The sequence below is a fragment of the Melampsora larici-populina genome (genome assembly GCF_000204055.1).
Source record: "Melampsora larici-populina 98AG31 unplaced genomic scaffold MELLAscaffold_33, whole genome shotgun sequence".
Lineage (NCBI taxonomy): Eukaryota > Fungi > Basidiomycota > Pucciniomycetes > Pucciniales > Melampsoraceae > Melampsora > Melampsora laricis-populina.
In genome coordinates this window covers 381,490-404,742 of record NW_006768797.1, presented here as the reverse complement: position 1 = coordinate 404,742, position 23,253 = coordinate 381,490, and the positions used below count along the sequence as shown (strand labels likewise).

Sequence of the window (23,253 nt, the reverse complement as noted above, 5' to 3'; positions counted from 1 at the left end):
CTTGAGGAGTTTGATGTTGTGAAAATAAATTTGACAGCAGGTTATTGAAAAATAACACTGTGAGTTGATGTATTTCGAATAGAAAGTGTTTGCAGGCTATTGAAGAATAGCACTGTAACTTGTTCTGAAAAAAAGGTGAGAGTGAGAGTGAGAAATGGATGAGCTGTCAGAGTTGACAGTTATGAGATAACTAGAGGCGAGGGAAAAAACTTGGGCGCAGAAAGAGGGAAGGAAAATTTTGGTGGGAACATAAAATTTTCCTTGCAACATTCCCCAATGTTTGCATACAGGGAAATGGGTTGCTTCTGTAGAAGCATACTCATACCCGTCCCGAGAAGCCCCGTCGCAATATCTCAAACGTGTCATGGAAAGCGGCGGTACCGTCGTGCCTTTGGGTACCGCCTATCATTCACAGGTTATATTAGGTGGCCACTTCTTGATGCACTCTGCTGCACCTGTCTGACCATCTTGGTTAGATCTGTTATTACAGGCCTCTTTCCTGTTCTCATTCTCTTGGCCATCCACACCTGACAATGAACTCAACCTGTTTGCAATCAACCAAGGTCTTGTCATGTCAGGTCTAACTCACTCTTTCACCTTTTGGGTGATCTCTCATTGGGGACTGTTCTTCCTTTCAACAGTTTGTCTCAAGTTGCATTCAATGGACAGACTTCTTGGTACAACACCCACTCACGCATAACAACCTTTTCCTGTTTTTCCCCCTTCTGGGTAAACACACTCACAACTACAACTTTGACTTTGACTTTGACTTATCTGTCTCTTGTCTCTATCTACACGATAATCACTTTTTCTTTTGTAGCCTTTTGCAAAGCAATCACTCTCTCAATAATTCCAATGAGGCCTATAATTGTACTTGTAATTGTACTTGGGTCTAGTTGCCGCTTTCTCCGCTCTTTCCGCTGCCTTTTGCACCCAAAAGATTGAAGTTGGCACCCACTTCCCTTTTGGCTTTCTCTCATTGTAAGTTTGATCTGTCAAAGTAGTGGGTAATGAAGCTGTCTGAGTACATAGCCAATTGATGTGTTGACTTTTTCTTCTCAATTGGTAAGCCAGTCTCAGGATTTATGTGTTCCTTAGGTCCTCCGATTGTGTAGGGGTTTGTGCAAAAGGCCCTCTCTCCAAAATTCTCACATTCTTGCTTTACTCCATCCAAGATTGTAGTCTGCAGCTCTGCTATGCGGCATATTTCCTTCCTGACAGTTAATCTCATAATCCTTGAAGTAATTTCCTGCATTATCTCAATGCCACCATCCAACCAATATTTTCCCTCAATTCACTAACTATTTCTTTATGAGCCTTGAAGTGTTCTGTTTGCATCACCCATTCAGCATTGGAAACATAACGTATAAACAAGTTCATTGAGTCCAGCCATTGTTCCTACTGCATAGTTAACTTGTCCATTGGAGATTCTGCTGCATAAATGTGAAGTGTCCCTTTCGTGATGTTTGATTCTGATGGTGCTTCTTTCCTGGTCCACATGGTTTGATCTGAAATTAGCCAGTTCTTGTCACAAACCAACAAAGGTATGTACACTTGGAATTACTTCATATAGCTTTGAAAAACAGGACTGAGTGGGATTAAGAGCTTCCCCATCTGCTGGTCTTTTGCTTTCAAGAGACACCATCCATTCTCTATAACATCACCATTCTTCAACTGCATTCACCCTTTTTCAGATTCCAGCATAAACTTAGCCCACTCCTCTTCCAACAAATTGTTGGGTCCGATTTCTCTTGGGTTCTGTCCAATCACACTTGCCACTCTTTTGATGCAGCCTGGAATCTCATGAGTAAACACCCCAGTTGTTGCTTCCAACATGTTTTCTTGAATTAGTCAATAAGGGGTACGTTCTTGGTTAGTGGTTTGACTTTGCCTTGGTCCTTCTTGCAAGTCTTGATGTTGCTGATCATGAGCAGGCTGCTCAGGTGCCATCATTTGCAGTGGGGTTGTGTTTCCCATCTGTTGAGCTGGTGTTGTGTCTATTGGAGGTCTCAGGGTTTGGTTTCTAACCCGCTCCCAAAAAAGCTTCAGCTGAGCCTGTTTGGACGTCTCCTGTTGGTTATTATGCATCCCTGGATTTGCCTTCTCCATTGCAATTGCCAAGAGCTCTGCACCCTTGTTGAACCTGTTTGTTGCATACAAGTAGTTGATTCTGGCTTGAAATTCCATCACACAGTCTCCTTCCACTAATGGATCACCCCAAACGATATTCAGGTCAGTAAACTGACTTCACACTTCAATCTAATCTCAGAATCTGATCCCTATTTTTAGCCGGGTATGGCTTGAGTTTTGGCCCTAAGGCACCACTCTCCCAATTTGCAGTCAGGTATGGCTCATCCTTATATGGCTCACTTGGTTTGACACCTAAGCCGCAGTTGCATTCTCATAGAGAAACTGTTCCTCAAATCGTCCGGACCGTCCTCTTCAAGAATTATTGTTCAAGAATAGAAAAGAAGACAAGAAACTAGGAAAGAAAAAGAGAAACAAAGAGAAAGCGGATTTGGAAGTTGCTGAGCCTTACCTATAGACTTATCATTGTCCAGCATTGATAGTTTCTACTCCTCAGACGTGTCAGGTGAAGTTTGTTTTTTCTTCCCTTTCAACACCGGGGGTTTCCATGACTCATCATTGTCATCTTTGTCTTCCCCTTGCTGTTGTCCGGGTTCTTGTGGACCTATGACGTTGATCTTTTTCTTTGCCACCATTGCTCCTTAATCAATTTGCATTCACTCTCTCTCCTCTTTCCTTTCCGTCTTTATCACCAGCTCCTCCACCAGTATCTCCACTGGTTGTATCACCACCTTTGACTCCAACACCAATTGCTCTTCCGCTACCTTCTCCTTGTTGATTTTCTTGATCACCTTCTTTCCCTTCTTCTAAGGCAATCACCACGGATTGTGCCCTAGTCATCCTTTGCACATTTTCCTCTGCTCTTCCTACTTTGGCTAGAATTGAATCATTTGTACCTGTAATTTTAAGTTTCTGTTTTGATTACTAAAGCTGAAAATAGGGGGGCTAGTCAAAAAATTTTACTTCTTTGATTGTAAAAAACTTTTCCCAATTCCATAAAATTTACGCAAAATTTTATGAAATTGGGAAATGTTATACGACATCCCAATTTTTTTTAGCAGCAAATTTGCATAAATTTACTGCTCAGAAGGAGATCCGGAAGAAATTTTTACGGTCCTTTTTTACAAATTGGGAAAAGTTTTTACAGCACGGTACCGTAAAAAACTTTCCCCAATTTTGTAAGAAAAGGTTGCAAATATTTTGACTTGAGCTCCCTTAATAGGGGGTTTCAAGTTTGGATTTTTTTTGCGTATTTTTTTAAAATTCAGGCAAGTTTTTCGTAAAAAAATATGTGTAAAACCAACATATCTTTAAATCGGGACACCTAAAAAGGTGTCCTGCTTTAAAAAAATTACGGATATTTTACAACAACGGGCAAGTTGTCATAGCGTAAAAATACTCAAAAAAAAGTCAACTTGAAACCCCCTATTTTATAAACCATTGAAATTGAATTTTACAACAAAAAGATTTATATTTTTCCTTTTGGATAAGCGCAGAGGACTTAGATTGAAAGGTGGCTTTTGAGTCAGCTGTCAAGGAAAGTCTAAGTATCCTCTCAGACTTTGCGGGAGGGATTTAAATCTTTCCTTCCCTCGACCCGATCCCCTCTCGGGCCCAACTCTCCAGCCCCACTAAGTCCCCATGCGCTCGTGAACCAACTCGTGCCTCGCCGGTTCTTTCAAGGTAAAAAGCGCATCTTGGAAATGTACCGTCTATGTTTACAGCCCTTTGCATAATTGATGACTTTGAAGAAAAAAAACCTCGAGTTTTCCAATAAAAAACCTTGATTTTTGTCAAAAAGCTGCTGAGTTTTTCAAAAAGTCAGTGAGTTTTTTTTGGAAACCTGGCTCAGTAAGTCTAAAAGAGAAAGAGCTCGCTCAGTTTTTGAAAAACTCAATGAGTTTTTGAAAAAAACTGAAAAAAACTCGCAGGTTTTTTTGAAAACTCAAGCGTTTTTTCTTTTTCCAAAGTCATCAATTCTGCAAAGGGCTGTACGTTCTCTCGGTGGTATCATGGTGACTATGGATGTTTTCAAAATGAACAAACCTTTGTTCGTGGAATAGCCGACCAAATTATATATCAGTTATGACGGTTTTGACCCGCTGTGTAATTTGTTAGGTTAGCTTCATCAGGCTTCATCCCTACAATCCTGCTCGAAAGATTGCTTTCAGAGTTAGCTCATACACGGGAGCTGGCAAAACTTTCGTATGCTCCTAGATCTGGTAGGAGAAAAAGTGGCAAAAACCAAAAAGGTCTAAAGAGCTGGTGATAAGTATATGCTTATGTTGGATTTAAATCAACAACAAAGCTGAGGACACACCTGGAGATGTGGAATTTGATGGAAGAATAAGAAGGTGATGGACGAATTGAGAAAAATAGCGAAATATGAGTGAGTGAAGAAAACAAATACAAGGCTACAGAAGACACTATTTATACAGCACAAAAGTCTTGCAGGGCCTACAATAGTCACACAATCATTCACACTACAAAAGTCCATTTGTTCCTTATTTCATTATCCATCTATACCAAGCCATCTTGTGTTCCAATACCAAGCCATCTTGTCCGGTCTGTTGTTAGTTATATGGTAACACTACACCAAATGTAATCTTTACCGGGCGGTAAAGAAAACTACTGACATAGAAAAGTCCTGAGGCAACAGGAAGAGAGCTAAAAATCTGAAAAAATATGCACCTTGTTCCTAGATGTTGGGGCGTCATGATGAGTATTTTTTTGTATTTTACACGCAGATATTGGTTAATGTACTAACAATAAAGGCTGAAAATCATCAAAAACCCACCTGTAACAATACCTGAAATTTGGGTCATGATTATAAAGACAATATTTTGTGGTCTAAAAACTTCAATAACTTTTGCAATTCTGCTCCAAATAACTCGATTTTTGGTTCATTCAAAAGCTGAACCATTCTCCTTTACACTTCATAATGTCAGCAAGGTGCTATCTAGTCATTTGAACGCTCTACATATGTCCAAACAGTTCTGCATGAATAGCTCTGTAGGACCTTCTTCAGACGGGCTACAGATGTGATGTCTCAATGAAAAATGTAGAGCAAAGACTCACCTTTCCAATGAACCAAAAATCGAGTTATTTGATTCAGAACTGCAAAAGGTATTGATGTTTGAAGATTTCAAAAACCTGTCTACAAAATCAAGGGCCAAATTTCAGGTATTGTTACAGGTGGGTTTTTGATGATTTTCAGCCTTTATTGTTAGTAAATTAACCAATATCTGCGTGTAAAATACAAAAAAATACTCATCATGACGCCCCAGCATCTAGGAACAAGGTGCATATTTTTTCAGATTTTTAGCTCTCTTCCTGGTGCCTCAGGACTTTTCTATGTCAGTAGTTTTCTTTACCACCCGGTAAAGATTACATTTGGTGTAGTGTAAGTTGGTTAGAAACGATGTTAGGGGTTTAGCGCAACGAGAAAAAGTATTAGTCTAGTCTAAAATATACAAATTTAACTAGACTAGAATAGTTAATTACGAAACCCCCCCTCGTTAGCTAAACCACCTCCTTCAATTAAACCAAGATCTCGTCGAAATTGTTATAGTTTTGATTTATCCAGAGATTTTGTAAGTATATCGGCCACCATATCATTAGTTGAACAATATTTTATGTCAATGCTTTTATCCTGAATTTTCTCTCGGATCCAATGAAATTGTATCTCGATATGTTTGGTACGCCCATGAAAGACTGGATTACGAGACAGAGCTATTGATCCTTGATTGTCACCAAAAAGAGTGGTTGAAACTAATTGATCATACCCAAAATCAGCCATAAGTCTTCGAATCCACATGCCTTCTTGTCCGGCATCAAGAAAACCTTTGTATTCTGCTTCAGTTGATGAAAGAGCGACAGTCGGTTGTTTCTTGCATCGCCAGCTCACAGCGCCTCCATGAAACAGAAAAGTATAACCAGATGTGGATCAGCGAGTGATAGTACAACCAGCCCAATTAGAATCAGAAAAAGCAATAGGAGGGCCGGTAAATTCAGGTTGAAATTTAAGTAATGTTTCATTGATAGGTTGAATTCCATACGTAAGACACAAATTAGAGGTTCCTCGTAGGTAACGTAAAACACGTTTGAAATGACCCCAATGATCCATGGTTGGCTTTTCAAGGAATTGAGACAGTAGACTGACAGGATGAGATAAGTCCGGACGGGTGCATTGGGAAAGCCAGTTTAATGATCCAATAGCACGGCGATAGTTGAGTCCACTTGCTTTAAACTCTACCACTTCATTATCCGTACCAGGAAGAATAGGCAAGTTTGATTGAAGAGGAGTTCCGAGCGATTTGCAGTCTTCCATTCCATACACCTTAAGAAGTTCTTCAATGTATTTAGATTGACTGATAGATAAAATTCTTGCTTCTCGATTCCTCGTAATTTGCATACCTAGCATGTTTTTCACTGGTCCTAAATCTTTCAAACGATAGTCGTCTTTTAAAGCCTCAAGAACCCAACTGACACCCTTTCCAACAATCACAATATCATCTACCCACATATAAATCAAGATCCTGTCACCCTTCTTTCCAACGTAGATAAACAAACAAGCATCAGAATCACTGACCACGAATCCATGCTTGTAATACCAAGATTTGATTGTAAGATACCAACTCCTCGATGCTTGCTTCAGGCCATATAAAGAACGAAGAAGTTTGAGCCAAACAGAGCCACATCGAGATAAGAGAGTTGGGAGCCAATCACGAAAAGGAGATAGAAGAGGTAATTGTTTGATCCAATCGATAAAGCCATCGGGTATTTGAATGTATACGACTTCACCATCAGCCAAAGGGGAATTAAGAAAAGCTGTGACAAAATCAGCTTGTTGTATTTCGAGATCCTCGACAGCAGCGTGGCCAAAAAGGGCTCTCAGAGTTGCCAAACGTCCAGTTGGAGAAAAAGTTTCGTCAAAATCTTTTCCTTCCTCTTGAAGAAAACCACGAGCTACACATCTAGCTTTGAATTTGTTGAGAAAGCCAGAATCGTCAAACTTTCGTGTGTACACGAATCGGGTTGTAATTGGTTTATGATTGGAAGGAATACTGTCAACGATCTCAAAGACGTGATTAGCAGCAAAGGAATCAAACTCTTCAAAGGTAGCTTGTTGCCATTTGATAGAGTTGCGAGTTAGAAGAGCTTTCGAATAGGTAGGAGGATTTGGTTCAAGATCGAGCGTAGATAAATTGGATGATTCGTCAATAGAATTGCCAATGATGGATATAAGCGCAGTTGCACTAATGTTTTCACGTTCTTGTCGAATTTCTTCGGCAATGACAGGCTGATGAAGACGAATTCGAACAGGTTCTCTTCCCAAGATTTCTTCTTCGGTGAAGGGTACAATGGGAGTAGTCGGATTCTTTGATAGTTCGACAAAAGGGAACTCAGATTCATTAAATTTGACATCATGAGTGGTATAGATTGTCCCAGTGGCGGGATCGTATAGGCGGTAATTTTTCATTCCTTCAATAAATCCAACGAGAACAAGCTTTTCAGCACGAGGACCAAACTTCCCATCTCTTCCGTGAGTAAGATGGCGAAATGCAGCACAACCAAAGATTCGAATATGGCCAACCGAAGGGATTGATCCATGCAAAGATTCAAAAGGAGTAATGCCATCACAAGATCTCGATACTGTACGATTTTCAAGATACACAGCAGTTAAAACTGCAGCACCCCACATGAAAGCAGGGATAGAAGCGCGGTGTAGCATTGTTCGAGCTTTTTCGACAGTCGTTCTGTTGCCTCGTTCGGAAAAGGGATTTTGCTGAGGAGTGTGAGACGCCGTAACATCATGAGATATACCTTCACTTTTAAGAAACTCCCTGAAATCGTTGTTCACATACTCTCCACCACCATCACTAACAAGCTTTCTTACAACACGTCCTGTCATACGTTCAGTCAAAGTCTTCCACTCTTTAAATTTATCGAGTGCTTCATTCTTGAAACGTAATAAGTATATCCATCGGTAAGAAGAGTGACCATCCGTGATCTTCATAAAGTATTCATAGCCTGACGGTGTAGGAGGATTGATTCTTCCAGAGAGGTCAGAGTGAACAACATCGAAGAGGTTTAGAAGGACGGGGTATTTTACCGGAAAAAGGAAGACGGGTAGATCGACTTATAGCGCACGAGTCGCAGAACTCCTTACCAGATACATTCTCAACACCCTCAGTGTGTGACGCAGTAGAAAGCAAATAATTGTGATTGATATGACCAAGCCGATCATGCCAAAGGTTAAAAGAAAAGGCATGATTTTTATTGACAGGGAGACGAGAAATAGTAAGATTGGGAAATAAAAGTCGATCTTTAACAACACCATCGAAAACAACTCGATCATCACGAGTAACAGAAAAAGTAGAATCACCGCGGTAGAATACTTGAGATCCTTTCTGCCAAAGAAGAGACAGAGGGATAAGGTTGTATGGAAGAGCGGGAACATGAAGAGCGTTTTGAAAGATTATAACACCACCAACACCAGTAACAGCAACAACTCCTTGGCCAATTGCCTGAACAGTTCTCCCCACTTCTCCAATGTTAACATTTGAGATGATTTCGGAATAACTTGAAAATGAATCCCTACTAGTGTACATCACATCAGAACACCCTGAATCGAGAAGGGTTGAAGTTGGAGTAAGTGCGACGTTCAGAGCATTTGTTGAAGATGAAAAAGATGGAGCTAACAAGGGGTCGTCAAGGTCCATTCCAGCGTATAAGGCAGTAGGAACGGCCGCAGGAGCTGGAGTAGTGTCCGAGGCAGCGACAGACGCATTATTCTTGCGAGCACGAGAGTAAGTAAGCTTAAGCTCAGGATGAGCAATCCAACATCTCGGTTCCAAGTGACCGGGGCGTTTGCAGTGAGTACACATGTGACCAGGATTCTTGTTTCCGGTTGAGATCAACGCAGTTGAAGTGGAAGTGTCGTCCATAGTAGCTTGCTGATGAGCGTCTTGCTCGAGACGATTTAAGATAAAGTTGACTTCAGTCTTCGAGGTCATAGAATGGGAAACTACTCAAATAAAAGACTCCATTGATCGGGGAAGGCGTGCAAGAATTAAGACAATAAGAACTCGTTCCGGGATGTCCAGACCAATGCGAGAAAGGGTAGCAAGTGAAGTTCGAACTTCACTGCAAAATTGGATTGATGTTTGATACTTGATATGAAGAAAAGTATGTAAAACATGAGTTTGATGAAATACGTTATTAGCCATATATTTATCCTTGAGATGTTTCCAGAGTCCTGCGCCAGTCTTTGCAGTACCCGCCTTGCTTGAAAATTGAGTAGCCAAAGCGAGATTATTCTCATCCAAGTGTCTGACAATAAAATTATAAGCTTTGTGTTCAAGTTTTGAATATGTGACGAGTTCATCAGCTGGCGAGTTTTCACTGAGAACGTAAGAACCATCAGCAACACTAAAGATGTTTAAGTTGTCCATCTCACTTTCCATCCAAGTAGTCCATACGTTGTAGTTTTTATAAGTTAACTGCATTCGAATCGCAGCAGGCGCCGCGGCTAGCGCGGTCATCGCAGTGGTGAGAGCCGGATTCATGGCAGTGGTGGATGCGTAAGTTCGTGTGGTTTTTGGTGGTGCGTCGGTTGGTAAGGTCTCCTCAGTTGACATAGAGTAAAGTACTGATAATGTTTCGTATGCTCCTAGATCTGGTAGGAGAAAAAGTGGCAAAAACCAAAAAGGTCTAAAGCGCTGGTGATAAGTATATGCTTATGTTGGATTTAAATCAACAACAAAGCTGAGGACACACCTGGAGATGTGGAATTTGATGGAAGAATAAGAAGGTGATGGACGAATTGAGAAAAATAGCGAAATATGAGTGAGTGAAGAAAACAAATACAAGGCTACAGAAGACACTATTTATACAGCACAAAAGTCTTGCAGGGCCTACAATAGTCACACAATCATTCACGCTACAAAAGTCCATTTGTTCCTTATTTCATTATCCATCTATACCAAGCCATCTTGTGTTCCAATACCAAGCCATCTTATCCGGTCTGTTGTTAGTTATATGGTAAGTTGGTTAGAAATGATGTTAGGGGTTTAGCGCAACGAGAAAAAGTATTAGTCTAGTCTAAAATATACAAATTTAACTAGACTAGAATAGTTAATTACGAAAAAAACAAGTTCACCTTGCATTGTATCATGGTGGCAACTTTGAACTATCCCAGTGTGTTTTCTTCAACTTTCCTGAAGGTTACACACTCAATCTTGAGAGTGAGATGTGGAATCCGATTGGCTTAGTCACTGATATCAAGATTGACACCAAGTTTCTGATCCCCTACACATAAAATCTTGTCATTCCAAGACCTTCACTCGATGTACGCTTTTCATGCTTGATGAGTTTGATATTCCATCTTATATCCGTTTCTAAGTCGCCTTGTAAGTCCAGACTGAGGAACTCCGAGATATCACCACTGAGGGTAAAGCCGATCGGGTGCGGCTGTAAGTGACTCTCAAAAGTAAAGCCCTTCAGGGATGTAGAAAAGACTGGCCGAGGGTCTCTGTTCTGATTGTCTGTTTACTTCTTGTGATACCAATTGTCCATCGCCTTCATCATCAAGAATTTTATTTGTTTTGAAGGCAACATGAATTCCGCTCCAACCCTTGGCCAATGTCGACTCATAGCACTGCTACTCGTAGTCTTATCCCTTCTTACCGCCCCCTTTACCTTTGCTTTCACCCTTCATCATTATCTCTATTTCAATGGGCTCTATTCGATTGACACCTATCGTAAATTTGTGAAAAGACAGATCTTCAAAGACGACAAGCTGGAAGATCAAAGGACCATCTTAATCACCGGGTCTCGAGGTATGAAGGCATTATCACTGGCAAAGGCTTTTCGCCGTTTGAACCCTCAGCATCGAGTCATACTAGCAGATTCGAAGAACTGGTCCATCACTTCTCCGTCCCGATTCTCTACGTCCGTGACTCGCCACTATTTCTCGCCTTCGATTGTCAAAAGTCCAGAGGAGTACAAGCGATTTATACTAGACCTTATTCGATCTGAGCGCGTAGATCATTGGATCCCTTGTTCTTTCGCTTTCAGTACGATTATCGATTGTGAGATTGCGGAGGAGGTTCGTAACTTACCGGGTGTAAATTGCTTTTGTTGGACGCCATTGAAAGAAGTAGCAGAGGAACTTCACGAAAAAGACAGGTTTATGCCCCTTTGTGCCGAATATCGTATGGACGTCCCTCATTGCTCACAACCACTCACGTCGGTCAATGAGGCCATGTCATTTCTGTATCCTGATCCTCCGTCGATATACCCAGTGGGGTCTCTGAGCCAGTCATGGGTATATATCCTTAAACCCATTCAATTTGCCCATGCGTCCGAACGTACAGATCTTACCTTGCTACCACGACAAACGGAGGAGGAAACGAAGAGGTACTTATTACACAAATTCCAAACCAAGACGGGTGACTCGTGTGAACTCGATACCAATGGTCGACCTAAAGCCTTATATATCTTACAACGTTTTATCAAAGGCCCAGAATATTGTACTCAGGCATCCGTTTATGATAATAAGATCAGAAGTTTTGTTTGTTGTAAAGGGAGTGATATGGTAATGCGGTACGAGGATGTTCGTAGACTACCCAATCATGATAAGGTTTCTATTTTGGCAGAAAAATGGACCACAACATTTTTGACTAGATTGAAACAGTGCAATTTTCGATACGATGGACACTTTAGTATTGACTTTATCTATGAGGAAAGTGAAGGAAGGTTATACCCCATTGAATGTAATCCAGTAAGTTGTAGTGATCTTAGTAATGCCATCTCATAGCTCAGCTTGCTCACAGTTGTATTCTTTATGATTGATGATTGTTAGCGTGTCCATACGGCTGTCACTTTGTTCCGCTCAGTAGCCAATGCGCTAGCGGAGTCTTATCTCTGCGACAAACACTCTGAGGAGATCGTACGACCATCTCTTAACGAGCCAGCTCACCTCTGGATGGCTCATTCTCTTCCACTATCAATCTTCAACACTTTTCCACCCCTGTTACAACGTTGGCTTGGATTCTTACATCCATATCTCAGCGAGGATTACTTCAAATCTTGCCATGACGATCGTTTCGATCCCATCACTTTTAGCCCCAAGCCCGAAGAAACGCCATGGTTCTTGTTTCGCTCGGTCATGTGGCAACCTACTTACCTCGGGAACCTTGGGAGATCTAAAATTTCCTCAGTACCGAACAAACTTTTGACCAACGGCTACTCTACAGCCACTCAGTTGGATCCTCTGTGGGACCCAGAATACCATCCGGATGATCTGTTCACTTGGTGGATCATGGGTCATGTTTATTGGATCTGGCTTCTCTTTTATCAGGCCTTTATACGTAATGAACCTTGGAATAGAGTCAATGTGTCTACCGCTAGGATTTGGGAGCTTTGATTTCTGCGTCTTGATATCAGGTTAAGTTGATTTCCATCTATAGATTTTGCTTCAGTGGCATCATAATATTAGCGGGTGGAGCGAAATGCGTATCTTGTTTTGTCTTTGTTTTGTGACGATTTTCCTGTTTGCTAGACTTTTGTACTAGATGCCTATGTCATCAACTTGCCTGATTGTGTCGAAATATTCCCCTCGTAAGGTCTTCCTGAACAGAAGAATTGATCTCTTGGAGCTTTTTACCTGAGGGCCTTACTTGGGTCGTGAGCTTTCTATCTTCAACAGATGATCTATCCCTTACGATCTCGTAGTCTTTATTTGCTCCAAACGCTCGATAAGTGGAGCAACTACTGCGTGAACCTGATTCTACAACCAAAAGTTGTGGTAACTGATCACGAGGCCACGTCTTCTTGACCGTCATGAGCCGTCTGCCAGAGCATCACTGTTTGAGTCATCCATGCCGTAGTCAACCTGCTTCGATGCCCATTAGAGAGTCCCGTTGAAACGACATGGTCATCATCTAAATAATTCAGAGAAGAGTTTCATCGCAGGATGGTTGCAGCTCGATTACCATGAACCGAGTTGTAGGAAGCCGGAGGGCGATATTCACTCCTTGTTGACGAATTGTCGATGTAACATCGGGTTGGCTAGTAAGATGACTTTTGGTTCTGTGAGAAAGATACTCAAGAGATCAAAGAGCAAACCAGCACTTTCTCTGTATCCTCAAGTGCGCAGAGCAAATATTCTTGCGATTGAGTCAACATACCTCAACACAACCTCTTTTTCAAACCTCGACCTTTCCTTTGCTGTATACACTGAGGTCACTGACATACTTTCACAGACTCTTCACTTTCATCGACTTGGATCGGTGTGCACCACAGACCTGGCTACTTTGCAAGCTCGCTTCAAGCACTTGATTGAAAAATATATGTACAAACAAATTATCACCTATCAGACTGCTAACTGAATCGATCTGCGTCAATTCAGGGAAGCACAAAGATTCAAACTGTCAATAACCTCGTCTTCGACTCTGCAAAATTTATTTAGTTAAAATGTTTATATTCGGTGCCTTAGTCCCTGGCCGCCGGAATGCCTCAAGCAACTCAAATGGTCGGACACAGCTCACCACCTTGCTGATCAGCATGATTTCGATTCCTCATATTCTGGCGCATGCATCTGGTAGTTCGCGGTCTCTACACTCAAAGCTTGGATTCGATGAACCTAGTCAGCAGATCGGTTTAGAGAGAAGACAAGGAAAACTACACTCGACAATCACACAGTCTGCACCCTCGTCTGAATCGAAGTTCAGACTCACAAAGAGAGCAAAGCAAAATTCCTCATCATCCAATATGTCTGGCTCTTCGGGCCCGTGTCGGTGTTCAACGAACCCTTCTGGTCTACCTTCAACTACGAGTACTCCGAAAATTGCTTCAGGTGGTTTTCAGCCTGACACTCCTCCACCAGTCAGCTCCGGTGAACAGAAGCCCCAAGCACCCCCATCAATCACATCTCCATCATCTGATGTCCCACCCCCGATCTCTTCAGGCGATTCCAAGCCCATCAGTCCACCACCAATCACATCCGGTGATGAAAAGCCCAAGGTTCCTCCGTCCATAACCTCACCGCAAGCAAGTCTTCCTCCACCGATTTCCTCAGGCGATTCCAAGCCTATCACTCCATTACCAATCATTGATGAAAAGCCCAAGGTTCCTCCGTCCATAACCTCACCGCAAGCAAGTCTTCCTCCACCGATTTCCTCAGGCGATTCCAAGCCTATCACTCCATTACCAATCATTGATGAAAAGCCCAAGGTTCCTCCGTCCATAACCTCACCGCAAGCAAGTCTTCCTCCACCGATTTCCTCAGGCGATTCCAAGCCTATCACTCCATTACCAATCATTGATGAAAAGCCCAAGATACCTCCGTCAATCACCTCGCCGGGTTCTGAGGTTCCACCACCGATATCTTCAGGCGATCTCAAGCCCGAAAGCCTTCCACTGGTCACCTCTGGAGATAATCACACCATAAACCCTCCATCAATTGCCTCGCCAAAATCTGAGGTTCCCCCACCAATATCTTCGAGCGATTCCAAGCCTGACGGCCCCCCAAAAACCTCTTCTGGTAGCTCACAGGCTAACGATCTCCCAGCTGCATCAGTTACCTCATCAAAATCAGGAGTTTCCCCACCAATCTCTGCAAGAAACTCTCAGGATCAAAGCTCTCCAGCGATTAGCTCTGAGGTGACACAGCTTGGCTCATCTCCGACTGGCTCCTCGGTAAAAATACCGGCAGGAAATCTGCCAGCAATCTCTTCAGGTGATGTTCAGCCTCAAGCCCCCCCAAAAACATTGCCAGGTGATTCTAAGCTGCCAAATCCCACAGCAATAACATCAGGTGGAGATTCAGGTACCAAAACAGACGGAACAGAACATCCTACAAAGTCTGAACCTTTGGCTACTACACCACCAGGGTCTGAGCAATGTCAAGGGATAGTGCCTTGTATCTTAATGATGCTATGCACACAGGATAGGTCGCAATCCTTGGACACAGTGACAAAGATGTCTCCAGATACGGAAAAAACAGTCAGTATAATTTCTTCTTGAGTGATCTGGTTTCTTGTCTCCTGAACATGTTACATCATTTTTGTACATCTGGAATATGAATTTTTAGCTTCAAAAAATATGTGCCGCTCTTCTCCCAAAATCTGGAGGAAGTCAAAAGAAAGATGACAGTCTCAAGACTTCGGGATTGGGGATCGAGCTTAAACTTGGCCTTTGTGCAAAGATCACCAAAAGTGGTGGATCAGATGGAGGGAAAACTTCCAATGAAGAAATCAAAACATCTGGAAAGTTTCTAGAAGGTATAAGTTTTGAGTTGGGTGTCAGTGGGGGAATGGGGGAAGGGAAATTAGGCAAAATAAGTGGTCCAGTAGTGAAATCTATCAAAAAAGATGAAGGCGGTTGTTCTGGAAGCAAAAACGGTCAGGCCAATGATTCAGCTTGTTCAACCTGTCAAAGTTCATGTCAATCTTCTAAGCCTTGTGATTCAGAGGGGAAGCAACCATCAAGTGAAAGTGAAGTACCTACTCCAGTTGGAAAAAACATTAGTGATTCCCAAAAGGAAGAACCAAAGCCTCCAGTAGACAATGCAACACCAATTCCAAAAGAACCTACAGATACCAACAAATCATCAACAAATTCTTCAACTTCTTTAGGTAATACATCTCCAGCTGGAGGTCAAAATAGTTCATTATCATCAGACTGTGCAGACTGCAAAAAGCCATCAAAAGACGAGAAGAACTCAACCTCATCAAAAGACCTAGGAAGTCCTCCAGTAACTGATACACCAACACCTATAACTGCAACACCTCTGGAGAACAGCACATCTCCAGCTGGAGGTCAAAATAGTTCACTATCATCAGACTGTGCAGACTGCAAGAAGCCATCAAAAGACAAGAAGAACTCAACCTCATCAAAAGACCTAGGAAGTCCTCCAGTAACTGATACACCAACACCTATAACTACAACACCTCTGGAGAACAGCACATCTCCAGCTGGAGGTCAAAATAGTTCACTATCATCAGACTGTGCAGACTGCAAGAAGCCATCAAAAGATGAGAAGAACTTGACATCATCAAAAGACCTAGGAAGTCCTCCAGTAACTGATACACCAACACCTATAACTGCAACACCTCTGGAGAACAGCACATCTCCAGCTGGAGGTCAAGATAGTTCACTATCATCAGACTGTGCAGACTGCAAGAAGCCATCAAAAGATGAGAAGAACTTGACGTCATCAAAAAACCTAGGAAGTCGTCCAGTAACTGATACACCAACACCTATAACTGCAACACCTCTGGAGAACAGCACATCTCCAGCTGGAGGTCAAAATAGTTCACTATCATCAGACTGTGCAGACTGCAAGAAGCCATCAAAAGATGATAAGAACTTAACATCATCAAAAGACCTAGGAAGTCCTCCAGTAACTGATACACCAACACCTATAACTGCAACACCTCTGGAGAACAGCACATCTCCAGCTGGCAGTCAAGACTGTTTGTCATCATCCGACTCCACAGGCTGCAAGAAGCCATCAAAAGATGAGAAGAACTCAACATCACCAAAAGACCTAGGAAATTCTTCAGATAAATCTATAAAATTACCAGCTTCTGGAAATATTACATCCCCAGATGTAGGTCAGAATGGTACATCAACCTCTGACGGTACCAACTGCAAGAAAACAAAGGAACCAAAGAAAACAAAGGAACCAAAGAAACAAAAGCAACCAAAGAAAACAAATGAACCAAAGAAAAAAAAGGGACCAAAGAAAACAGATGAACCAAAGAAAACAGAGAAAACAAAGAAGCAACAGAAATAAAATAAAACAAAAAAGTCTTCAAAAGTTGAGAAAAAATCAATCCCAACAAAAGACACAGGAAATGCTTCAACAAACAATACACAAAATAAGGACCCTAATATACTGGCAAACCAATCCTTGGCTGCAAAAAATGTGACAGTTTCAGGAAATGAATCAATAACACCCAACAATAATAATGGAAGTACTGTACTTCAAGAAGCACCACCTGTAAAAGCCACAGATGGAGGGCTTCAAATGAATTCTTCATCCAAAGAAAACATTACTGATGTGTATAGAATGTCTACTCTTCAGAAGCTATCTGATAAAAGTGATACTTCAAACAACAATACCCAAAGTAAAAGTAAAAGATCACCTCTGGATAATTTACTAGATCTTTCCTCTCAAAGTATGAACACACCAAGAACCATGAGCCCCGACTCATCAATATAGCCAACACCACGGTCATATGTAGATAATCCAGGTGATGTCTCAACTGGTTCATCATAGGGTTAAGTTGACATATCAGTATTATGTTTTGAATCAATAGCTTCATCAGTACTTTCTCCATCACTTTTTGGGTAGACCCCAAGACTTCACAAACTAATGCTGTGCAATGCAATTGAATTGTAAAAATGTAATATAAGTAATATTTTCTGTCTCTTTCTCTTTCAATTACACCAACTCCCACAACTTTCCATCAGAATAGTATGACCTTGTAATAAAGTAATTAAGTACATAGATTGTTGCTCAATATCATACCAAAATTTGCTTTTGTACTATGGCAGCTTGGTTCCCACATGGTGAATTGAGCACTTCACAATCAAAAACTTGATTCACCCAAAGTTGACTAACCCATCCTAAGATGACCAGCACTCAGATCAAATGATACAAAACAAGAGTGATCAAAACACATCTTTCACATGCAGCAAACAGTGGATAAAAACACTCCTCATTTTTTGGAAGGTCAGTGATATGGAGAGGTTAATAAAGCATTTCTGTTTGACAGTTCTTCTTAGAAAGATTCATTCCTCACGAGATGGTCTTTCTGGGCCTTCCATACAGCAAGATACCTCAAACAATGGAAATTGGTGCATAGCGTATGGTTCTACACATGCTTAAAGGCTCTGCTGCCATTTGTATTTTAGGACCATGTAGTGTACCAAATCATCAGGTAATTCAACTTGACATCTCTCACCAATGCACTCAGCAGGCCAAATGTCAAGAGTTACAAAAACATGCGTGTTTTGGCTCTCGAACAACTGCTCTTCAAACATGACATAATTCCTTCGAGAAATGTAGTAACATCATAAACACTCCTGCACTGCACAAATGGGTTCACTTCAGATATGGCTTGAGTTTTTGAAGACGCTCGCCAGCCTCTCTCAGAGTACTGATTACATCGTGATTGCCAGCAACGCATATAAAGTGCATGAGTAAATACCCCATGCGTACAGTTGAAGACGAATGAACAATTACAAATTCACTCAACTCTAAATCTTTGCAGAAAGCTATTCTGGTGAAATTCTCCGCGATGGAGACATGATCCCTAAAATAAGGCATAATAGAATCAGCCACAGCGAGACCCCAAATTAATTGATGATCAGCCATCTGTCAACCTCAGCACTTTTGGTACGATGGAGTTGGGAAGAGACATGGAGACACACGCAGAGTAAAAGTCAGAGGGTGGTATGCACTGATTCGATCAATGCGCATCATTGTGAGTTGGGTGCATGAACCAAGAAGTCACCGCGAAAGCCGTCAGTTATCATCATCACAAAAGAAGAGACAGATTGAGAGATCTGAGAGTCAGTCGCACCACAACACCAGCGACTTTGGCAATGAACCAAGACACATGCCAATCGCGAGGTCTACTCTTGACAATGTCGATGATTTCGAAATCAGCCGGAATTTGGATCTTCGAGTTTTCTACCAATATGAAATACGACTAAAAACCAATCTTTGTAAGCAAGACAAGAATCATTGTGGCCAGAAAGCGCTTAACTTACTCCATCTGGTCTGATTTATCCCAGGAATTTGAAAGGAAGATAAAGTCGTGTAAGTAGAGCCTCGAGTGATGCCATGAGGCAGCAAAAAAGCTCAACTCTGTATAAGGCAATCCGAGTTTGTCAAGATAGGACATCATAAGATCTCTTCGCTCTTGATACTCGCGCCGTTGAATCTCGAAGAATTCCTTTTCTTTGGCTTGTTCAAAACCCGCGGCGATGGCTTCTTGTAAAGGGCTTACGGAGCAGAACACCGTCCTTGTCAAGACAGCTAATATGGGTGTAAGCAAAGCTTTAGGTCCAATGCACCACCCAACACGCCATCCAGTTGCTGAAAACGATTTTCCAGCCGAACCGACAGTGATGGTGCGATCCCATAGAGCCTTGGAAAGGGATGCTATACGGACGTGTGGTTGATCGAAGGTGAGGCAGTCGTACTGCAACAATACGAGGCCCGAAGTGAAAAGACTTAGAGATACGAATGAGATCAAAAGCGGATCGATCGAAGGTGATCTTCGTCATACGCACCACCTCGTCTGCGATGATCAAAAGATTATGCTCTTCAGCAAGATCTCCAATCGCTTTCAATTCGTCCGCAGAGAAGACCTTGCCCACTGGATTGTGGGGTGTATTAAGAATACTATCAAGAATACAAAACGGGACCGTAAGTCCGCTTGCCTCAACAATTCAGGCTCAGTTTAAGCAAAAATGGGAGACACGTACATGACTTTGGACTTGGGGGTGATAGCGGCCCGGAGCTCGTCAACATTCAATCTCCAGGTCTTACTGTTTACGTTCTTTTCACTTGCTTCAGTCGGGGGGCGTATAGGTACGTAAACAGGCTTACCCCCGGTGAATGTGATGTTACGGATATCTGACAACCAAAAGTCAAATCAGGACATTCTTCAATTATAACACCAAGTAACATACACTGATCGAAGAAAGGCTCCATGAGAATGACCTCATCGCCTTGAGAGACAAATGCGAGCAAGCTGGCAAAGATGCCCATATTGGCGCCTGAATTCAAGGCAAGTCGTCCGCACGAATCAGTGACCCATTGCATCAAAAGTTAACATCCATAACTTCACTTCAAGGATTGATCGAACGCCCACCTGCACTGATCAACACTTCAGTCTCCGCATCTAAGGCCCTGCCCAAATTGAAGCTATCAGACAGGTGCTCAGCCACTGCCTTGCGCAATCGAATACGTCCTTTCGGAAGACTATAGTGGTTTGCAGATATATCCTCAAGTGCATCTGTAGCTGCTGTCTTGATATAAGCAGCTATCATAGCCCATGTGCATAGGGAATGGGGAATCGATCTGGAATTAACTGTGTTGTCTACGCTTTCCTGATATGCCCACTACGAGGGAGGCGAGAAGACTTGGTCACAAACGTGGAGCCCAACTAGATCAGAAGACCAAGGGTGAATTGCGGTTAGCGCATCGCACGTACATTGCATCAAGTAGGCCTCTGACTAGCTATGACTACGATAGAGCGATATGATACGCACTTCATGAAACCTTGACCTAAGTTCAAGGAGTCCTTTGAGAGGTACGAAATCGATCAGTGCTTGCATCAAGGATAAGGACAAGCTTGTGGGCAAGCCAACCTTTGGCATGTATCCTGAAGCAGGCGAGAAGACACTCCAACAGTCTAAGCCTTTGTCTAGTTCAGGTTGAACCTTTTCGGAAGCAGCGATTCCTCCGGGATGCTTATTCAAGTCAGACATTGCGATTGAGAAAGAACGATGAGATCGAGTAATGTGATGTTTGAGAAAAAGCCTTTGAGGTGGCCGAAGAGGCATGTGGTGAGGGCGAGGCCCCCTTGCGATCGAATTTTATATTCGACATGACTTATGAGTCGGCCCTGGTCCCGTGCCTCTGTTCAACAGCAGAGCGGGGTTAAACTGGGCTCATAAATCAAATTACTAACGGTCACGCTTATTAGATTGTGGTGCCTTTGAATGATGTCATTGGGGCTATCAATCATCAATCAAATATGTATGTCTTAGTACACACTTTTCTATCTTTCTTCTTATGAAGGCAATTCGTAATTATTTGTGTCTTGGTTGAAAATCCTCTGTTATATAACACATCTTAAAGCTTGGGCATATCTTCAGAGTCTGAAATCTAAGCATTGTGCATTTGTAGCATTCCATATATGGAAGCCAGATCACTACAGTTTATCTGTTTGTCTCGTGAATCACAGTGCACAAAGACCTGCCAAACCTTCAAAGCCTATATAGTACATACACTAGGAGGCTGTGGGATGTCTTGGACATACAACAAGGATGGCTCCCTTTTCAGCAAAAGTGAGGCTGTAACCAACTTGTTGAAGGTTAGTGATATTGTTCATGAGTGAATCTGAAAGCTTGGGGAAGATTTTGAACTGATGGATTTTCTTTCTCTGGTATCTTCATGTCCAAGCCAAGGCTGCAAGGCCAGAAGCCAAGCATGCTACACCAGGGAAATTGTCTGTGTTAGGGCCAACAGACATGGTTCTAAAATTCTGTATACTTGAAAGATGAAGAGCTGATCCATTCATCCTCTGACATCTGTTATTGATTTGTGCTCTACCTCTGTGGAGGATTACTTGTTTCTTGGCTCCAGTCTGAGATTATTTTCAGGGACAACATCAACCCATCCAGTAAACCAAAGCTGAATCTACCTTGGACTTGAACTGCTTATCAAATCAAAATTAAATTCTTGGGGAATTGCAAACATTTGGCAGTGATAACAGACCAATTTCCAATGACTTGAAGATAAATACATATACATTTCTTTCTTCCACTATGCCTCCAAGGCAGGTGCCAGTGGAGACAATTTCCCATAGGATGAAGAAGTTTGTCCTTACCAAACAATCAGTTGGATATTGAAGGAACAACAAAGTTCTCAAATGTGTCTGCTGGATTGCCAACATACTCCATTGGGTTTATTTCAATGTGCCAGTAAAATTAACAATGCATAGGATATATAACATAAGATGACCTAATACCACTCCAGCAATCTGTTCATTACATAAACTACTTGAAGTGGACTGCTCCCGCAATATGTGATATATCTGCTACAAAAGGCTGTGTAGCCCTTTGGTGTAACATTTAGATTCATTTTGTATTCAATCACATGGCCGGAATACATTGTCCTATTACAAAGCTGAAAAAATGTAGAACAGAGGAAGGGCCTAGATCTGATCCTTTCTAAACTTTGATAGGGGTCCATTTTCATGGTATTTGTGATAACCTGTGTGATTTTTTTAAACAGAGGAGTTATACTCTAGTGACTTACTTTCAAACAAAGAACCAAGTGAAATCATTCAATATCTGGAAAGGCCAAACTTTGGCTCTCTTATGCTACAGCTTTCCTCAGCTCCCTTTGCACATCATAACAACTTCACGGTACACAATTGTACACCAAAGTGCCAGAATGGTACATGTACAGGGAAACTATCTGAATATACAGGGGTATGGATACAATAATATTTGCCTATTTTATGTCCTCTCAAAACAAGAAGTATGGAATTGAATTGGCGCGTGTTCAATATGAGGATATAAACTTAATTGAAGGAGGAGTCTACTCTTCATCAAAAAGTATGATAATAACCCTACATGTGCAATATATTGGAAGTTGATAGATTCTATAAAAGAAACCATCCAGGCAGCTTTATCTCTCTCAAAGATACTATGTATCTGATATGCATCCTGTGCCTTTCTATCATCATATCAAGAGATGGTGGATCAGTATGATTTTCACCACGAAAATCGCAATATGGCCCTGTAGCTCAGTTGGTTAGAGCGCGTGCTTCACATGAAGCATAGATCGCACGAGGCCCCCGGTTCGAGCCCGGGCAGAGTCACTTTTGCCCGTTTGCCCTCTCATTTCTGCTTCCTGAGAGTATAATACCATCAGCAATGTCTCCACAGCGTGAGGCGTGCAAGGGTTTGTTGTTTTACAGTAGATTTCAAAAGTCTTGAAATCTGCTTGTTCTCAAAATCCACAGATGGTCCGTGCGCCCGGCAGTTAAGTTGTGAAGTTGTGACAGGTGTCAAACTTACCTGGCCGATTGAACAAAATACACGTCTTGAAATCAAAAATCTGAGATCAAAGTCTTTGAACTCCCAAGACCTCTCATTAGTTGATGGCGTAGGGGTAGACAATTGAGGTGTGCTGGATGTTGTGTCAACAAGTCTTGTGTTTGACTTGCCCTATACTTTTTGTATAAGTCTTATTTTTGTCAACATAGTCAATAGAAAAATGTGAACAAAAAATCTGATGCCACGACAAAAGTTGCTTTTTGCTTTGTTTTGTTTTATGAATCATGACAACAGGCAAGAAAAAACAGGAAACACTTTCTATAAAAAGTGCCAACAATAGCAAAA

At 41.9% G+C, this 23,253-nt stretch overlaps 3 protein-coding genes across 3 annotated transcripts; 2 read left to right on the top strand and 1 right to left on the bottom strand.

The window, feature by feature from the left end:
- Window positions 1-10,708: 10,708 nt before the first annotated feature.
- On the top strand, window positions 10,709-12,520 carry MELLADRAFT_89847 (uncharacterized protein; the record flags this gene model as incomplete). The annotated part of the gene is made up of 2 exons (XM_007412915.1): window positions 10,709-11,875; window positions 11,957-12,520. 2 exons carry the CDS (start codon window positions 10,709-10,711, stop codon window positions 12,518-12,520), a joined length of 1,731 nt encoding a protein of 576 aa, XP_007412977.1.
- Window positions 12,521-13,866: 1,346 nt separating this feature from the next.
- Window positions 13,867-14,391, top strand: MELLADRAFT_37844 (uncharacterized protein; the record flags this gene model as incomplete). The annotated part of the gene is made up of 1 exon (XM_007412916.1): window positions 13,867-14,391. A coding segment is annotated over one exon (525 nt), but the record flags the coding sequence as incomplete, so codon positions are not given.
- A 3,701-nt stretch (window positions 14,392-18,092) lies between these two features.
- Window positions 18,093-20,696, bottom strand: MELLADRAFT_56822 (uncharacterized protein; the record flags this gene model as incomplete). The annotated part of the gene is made up of 13 exons (XM_007412808.1): window positions 18,093-18,263; window positions 18,363-18,419; window positions 18,538-18,566; window positions 18,690-18,818; window positions 18,880-18,889; window positions 18,976-19,313; window positions 19,405-19,516; window positions 19,600-19,750; window positions 19,807-19,893; window positions 19,989-20,159; window positions 20,272-20,282; window positions 20,389-20,420; window positions 20,488-20,696. 13 exons carry the CDS (start codon window positions 20,605-20,607, stop codon window positions 18,209-18,211), a joined length of 1,302 nt encoding a protein of 433 aa, XP_007412870.1.
- Window positions 20,697-23,253: the final 2,557 nt, after the last annotated feature.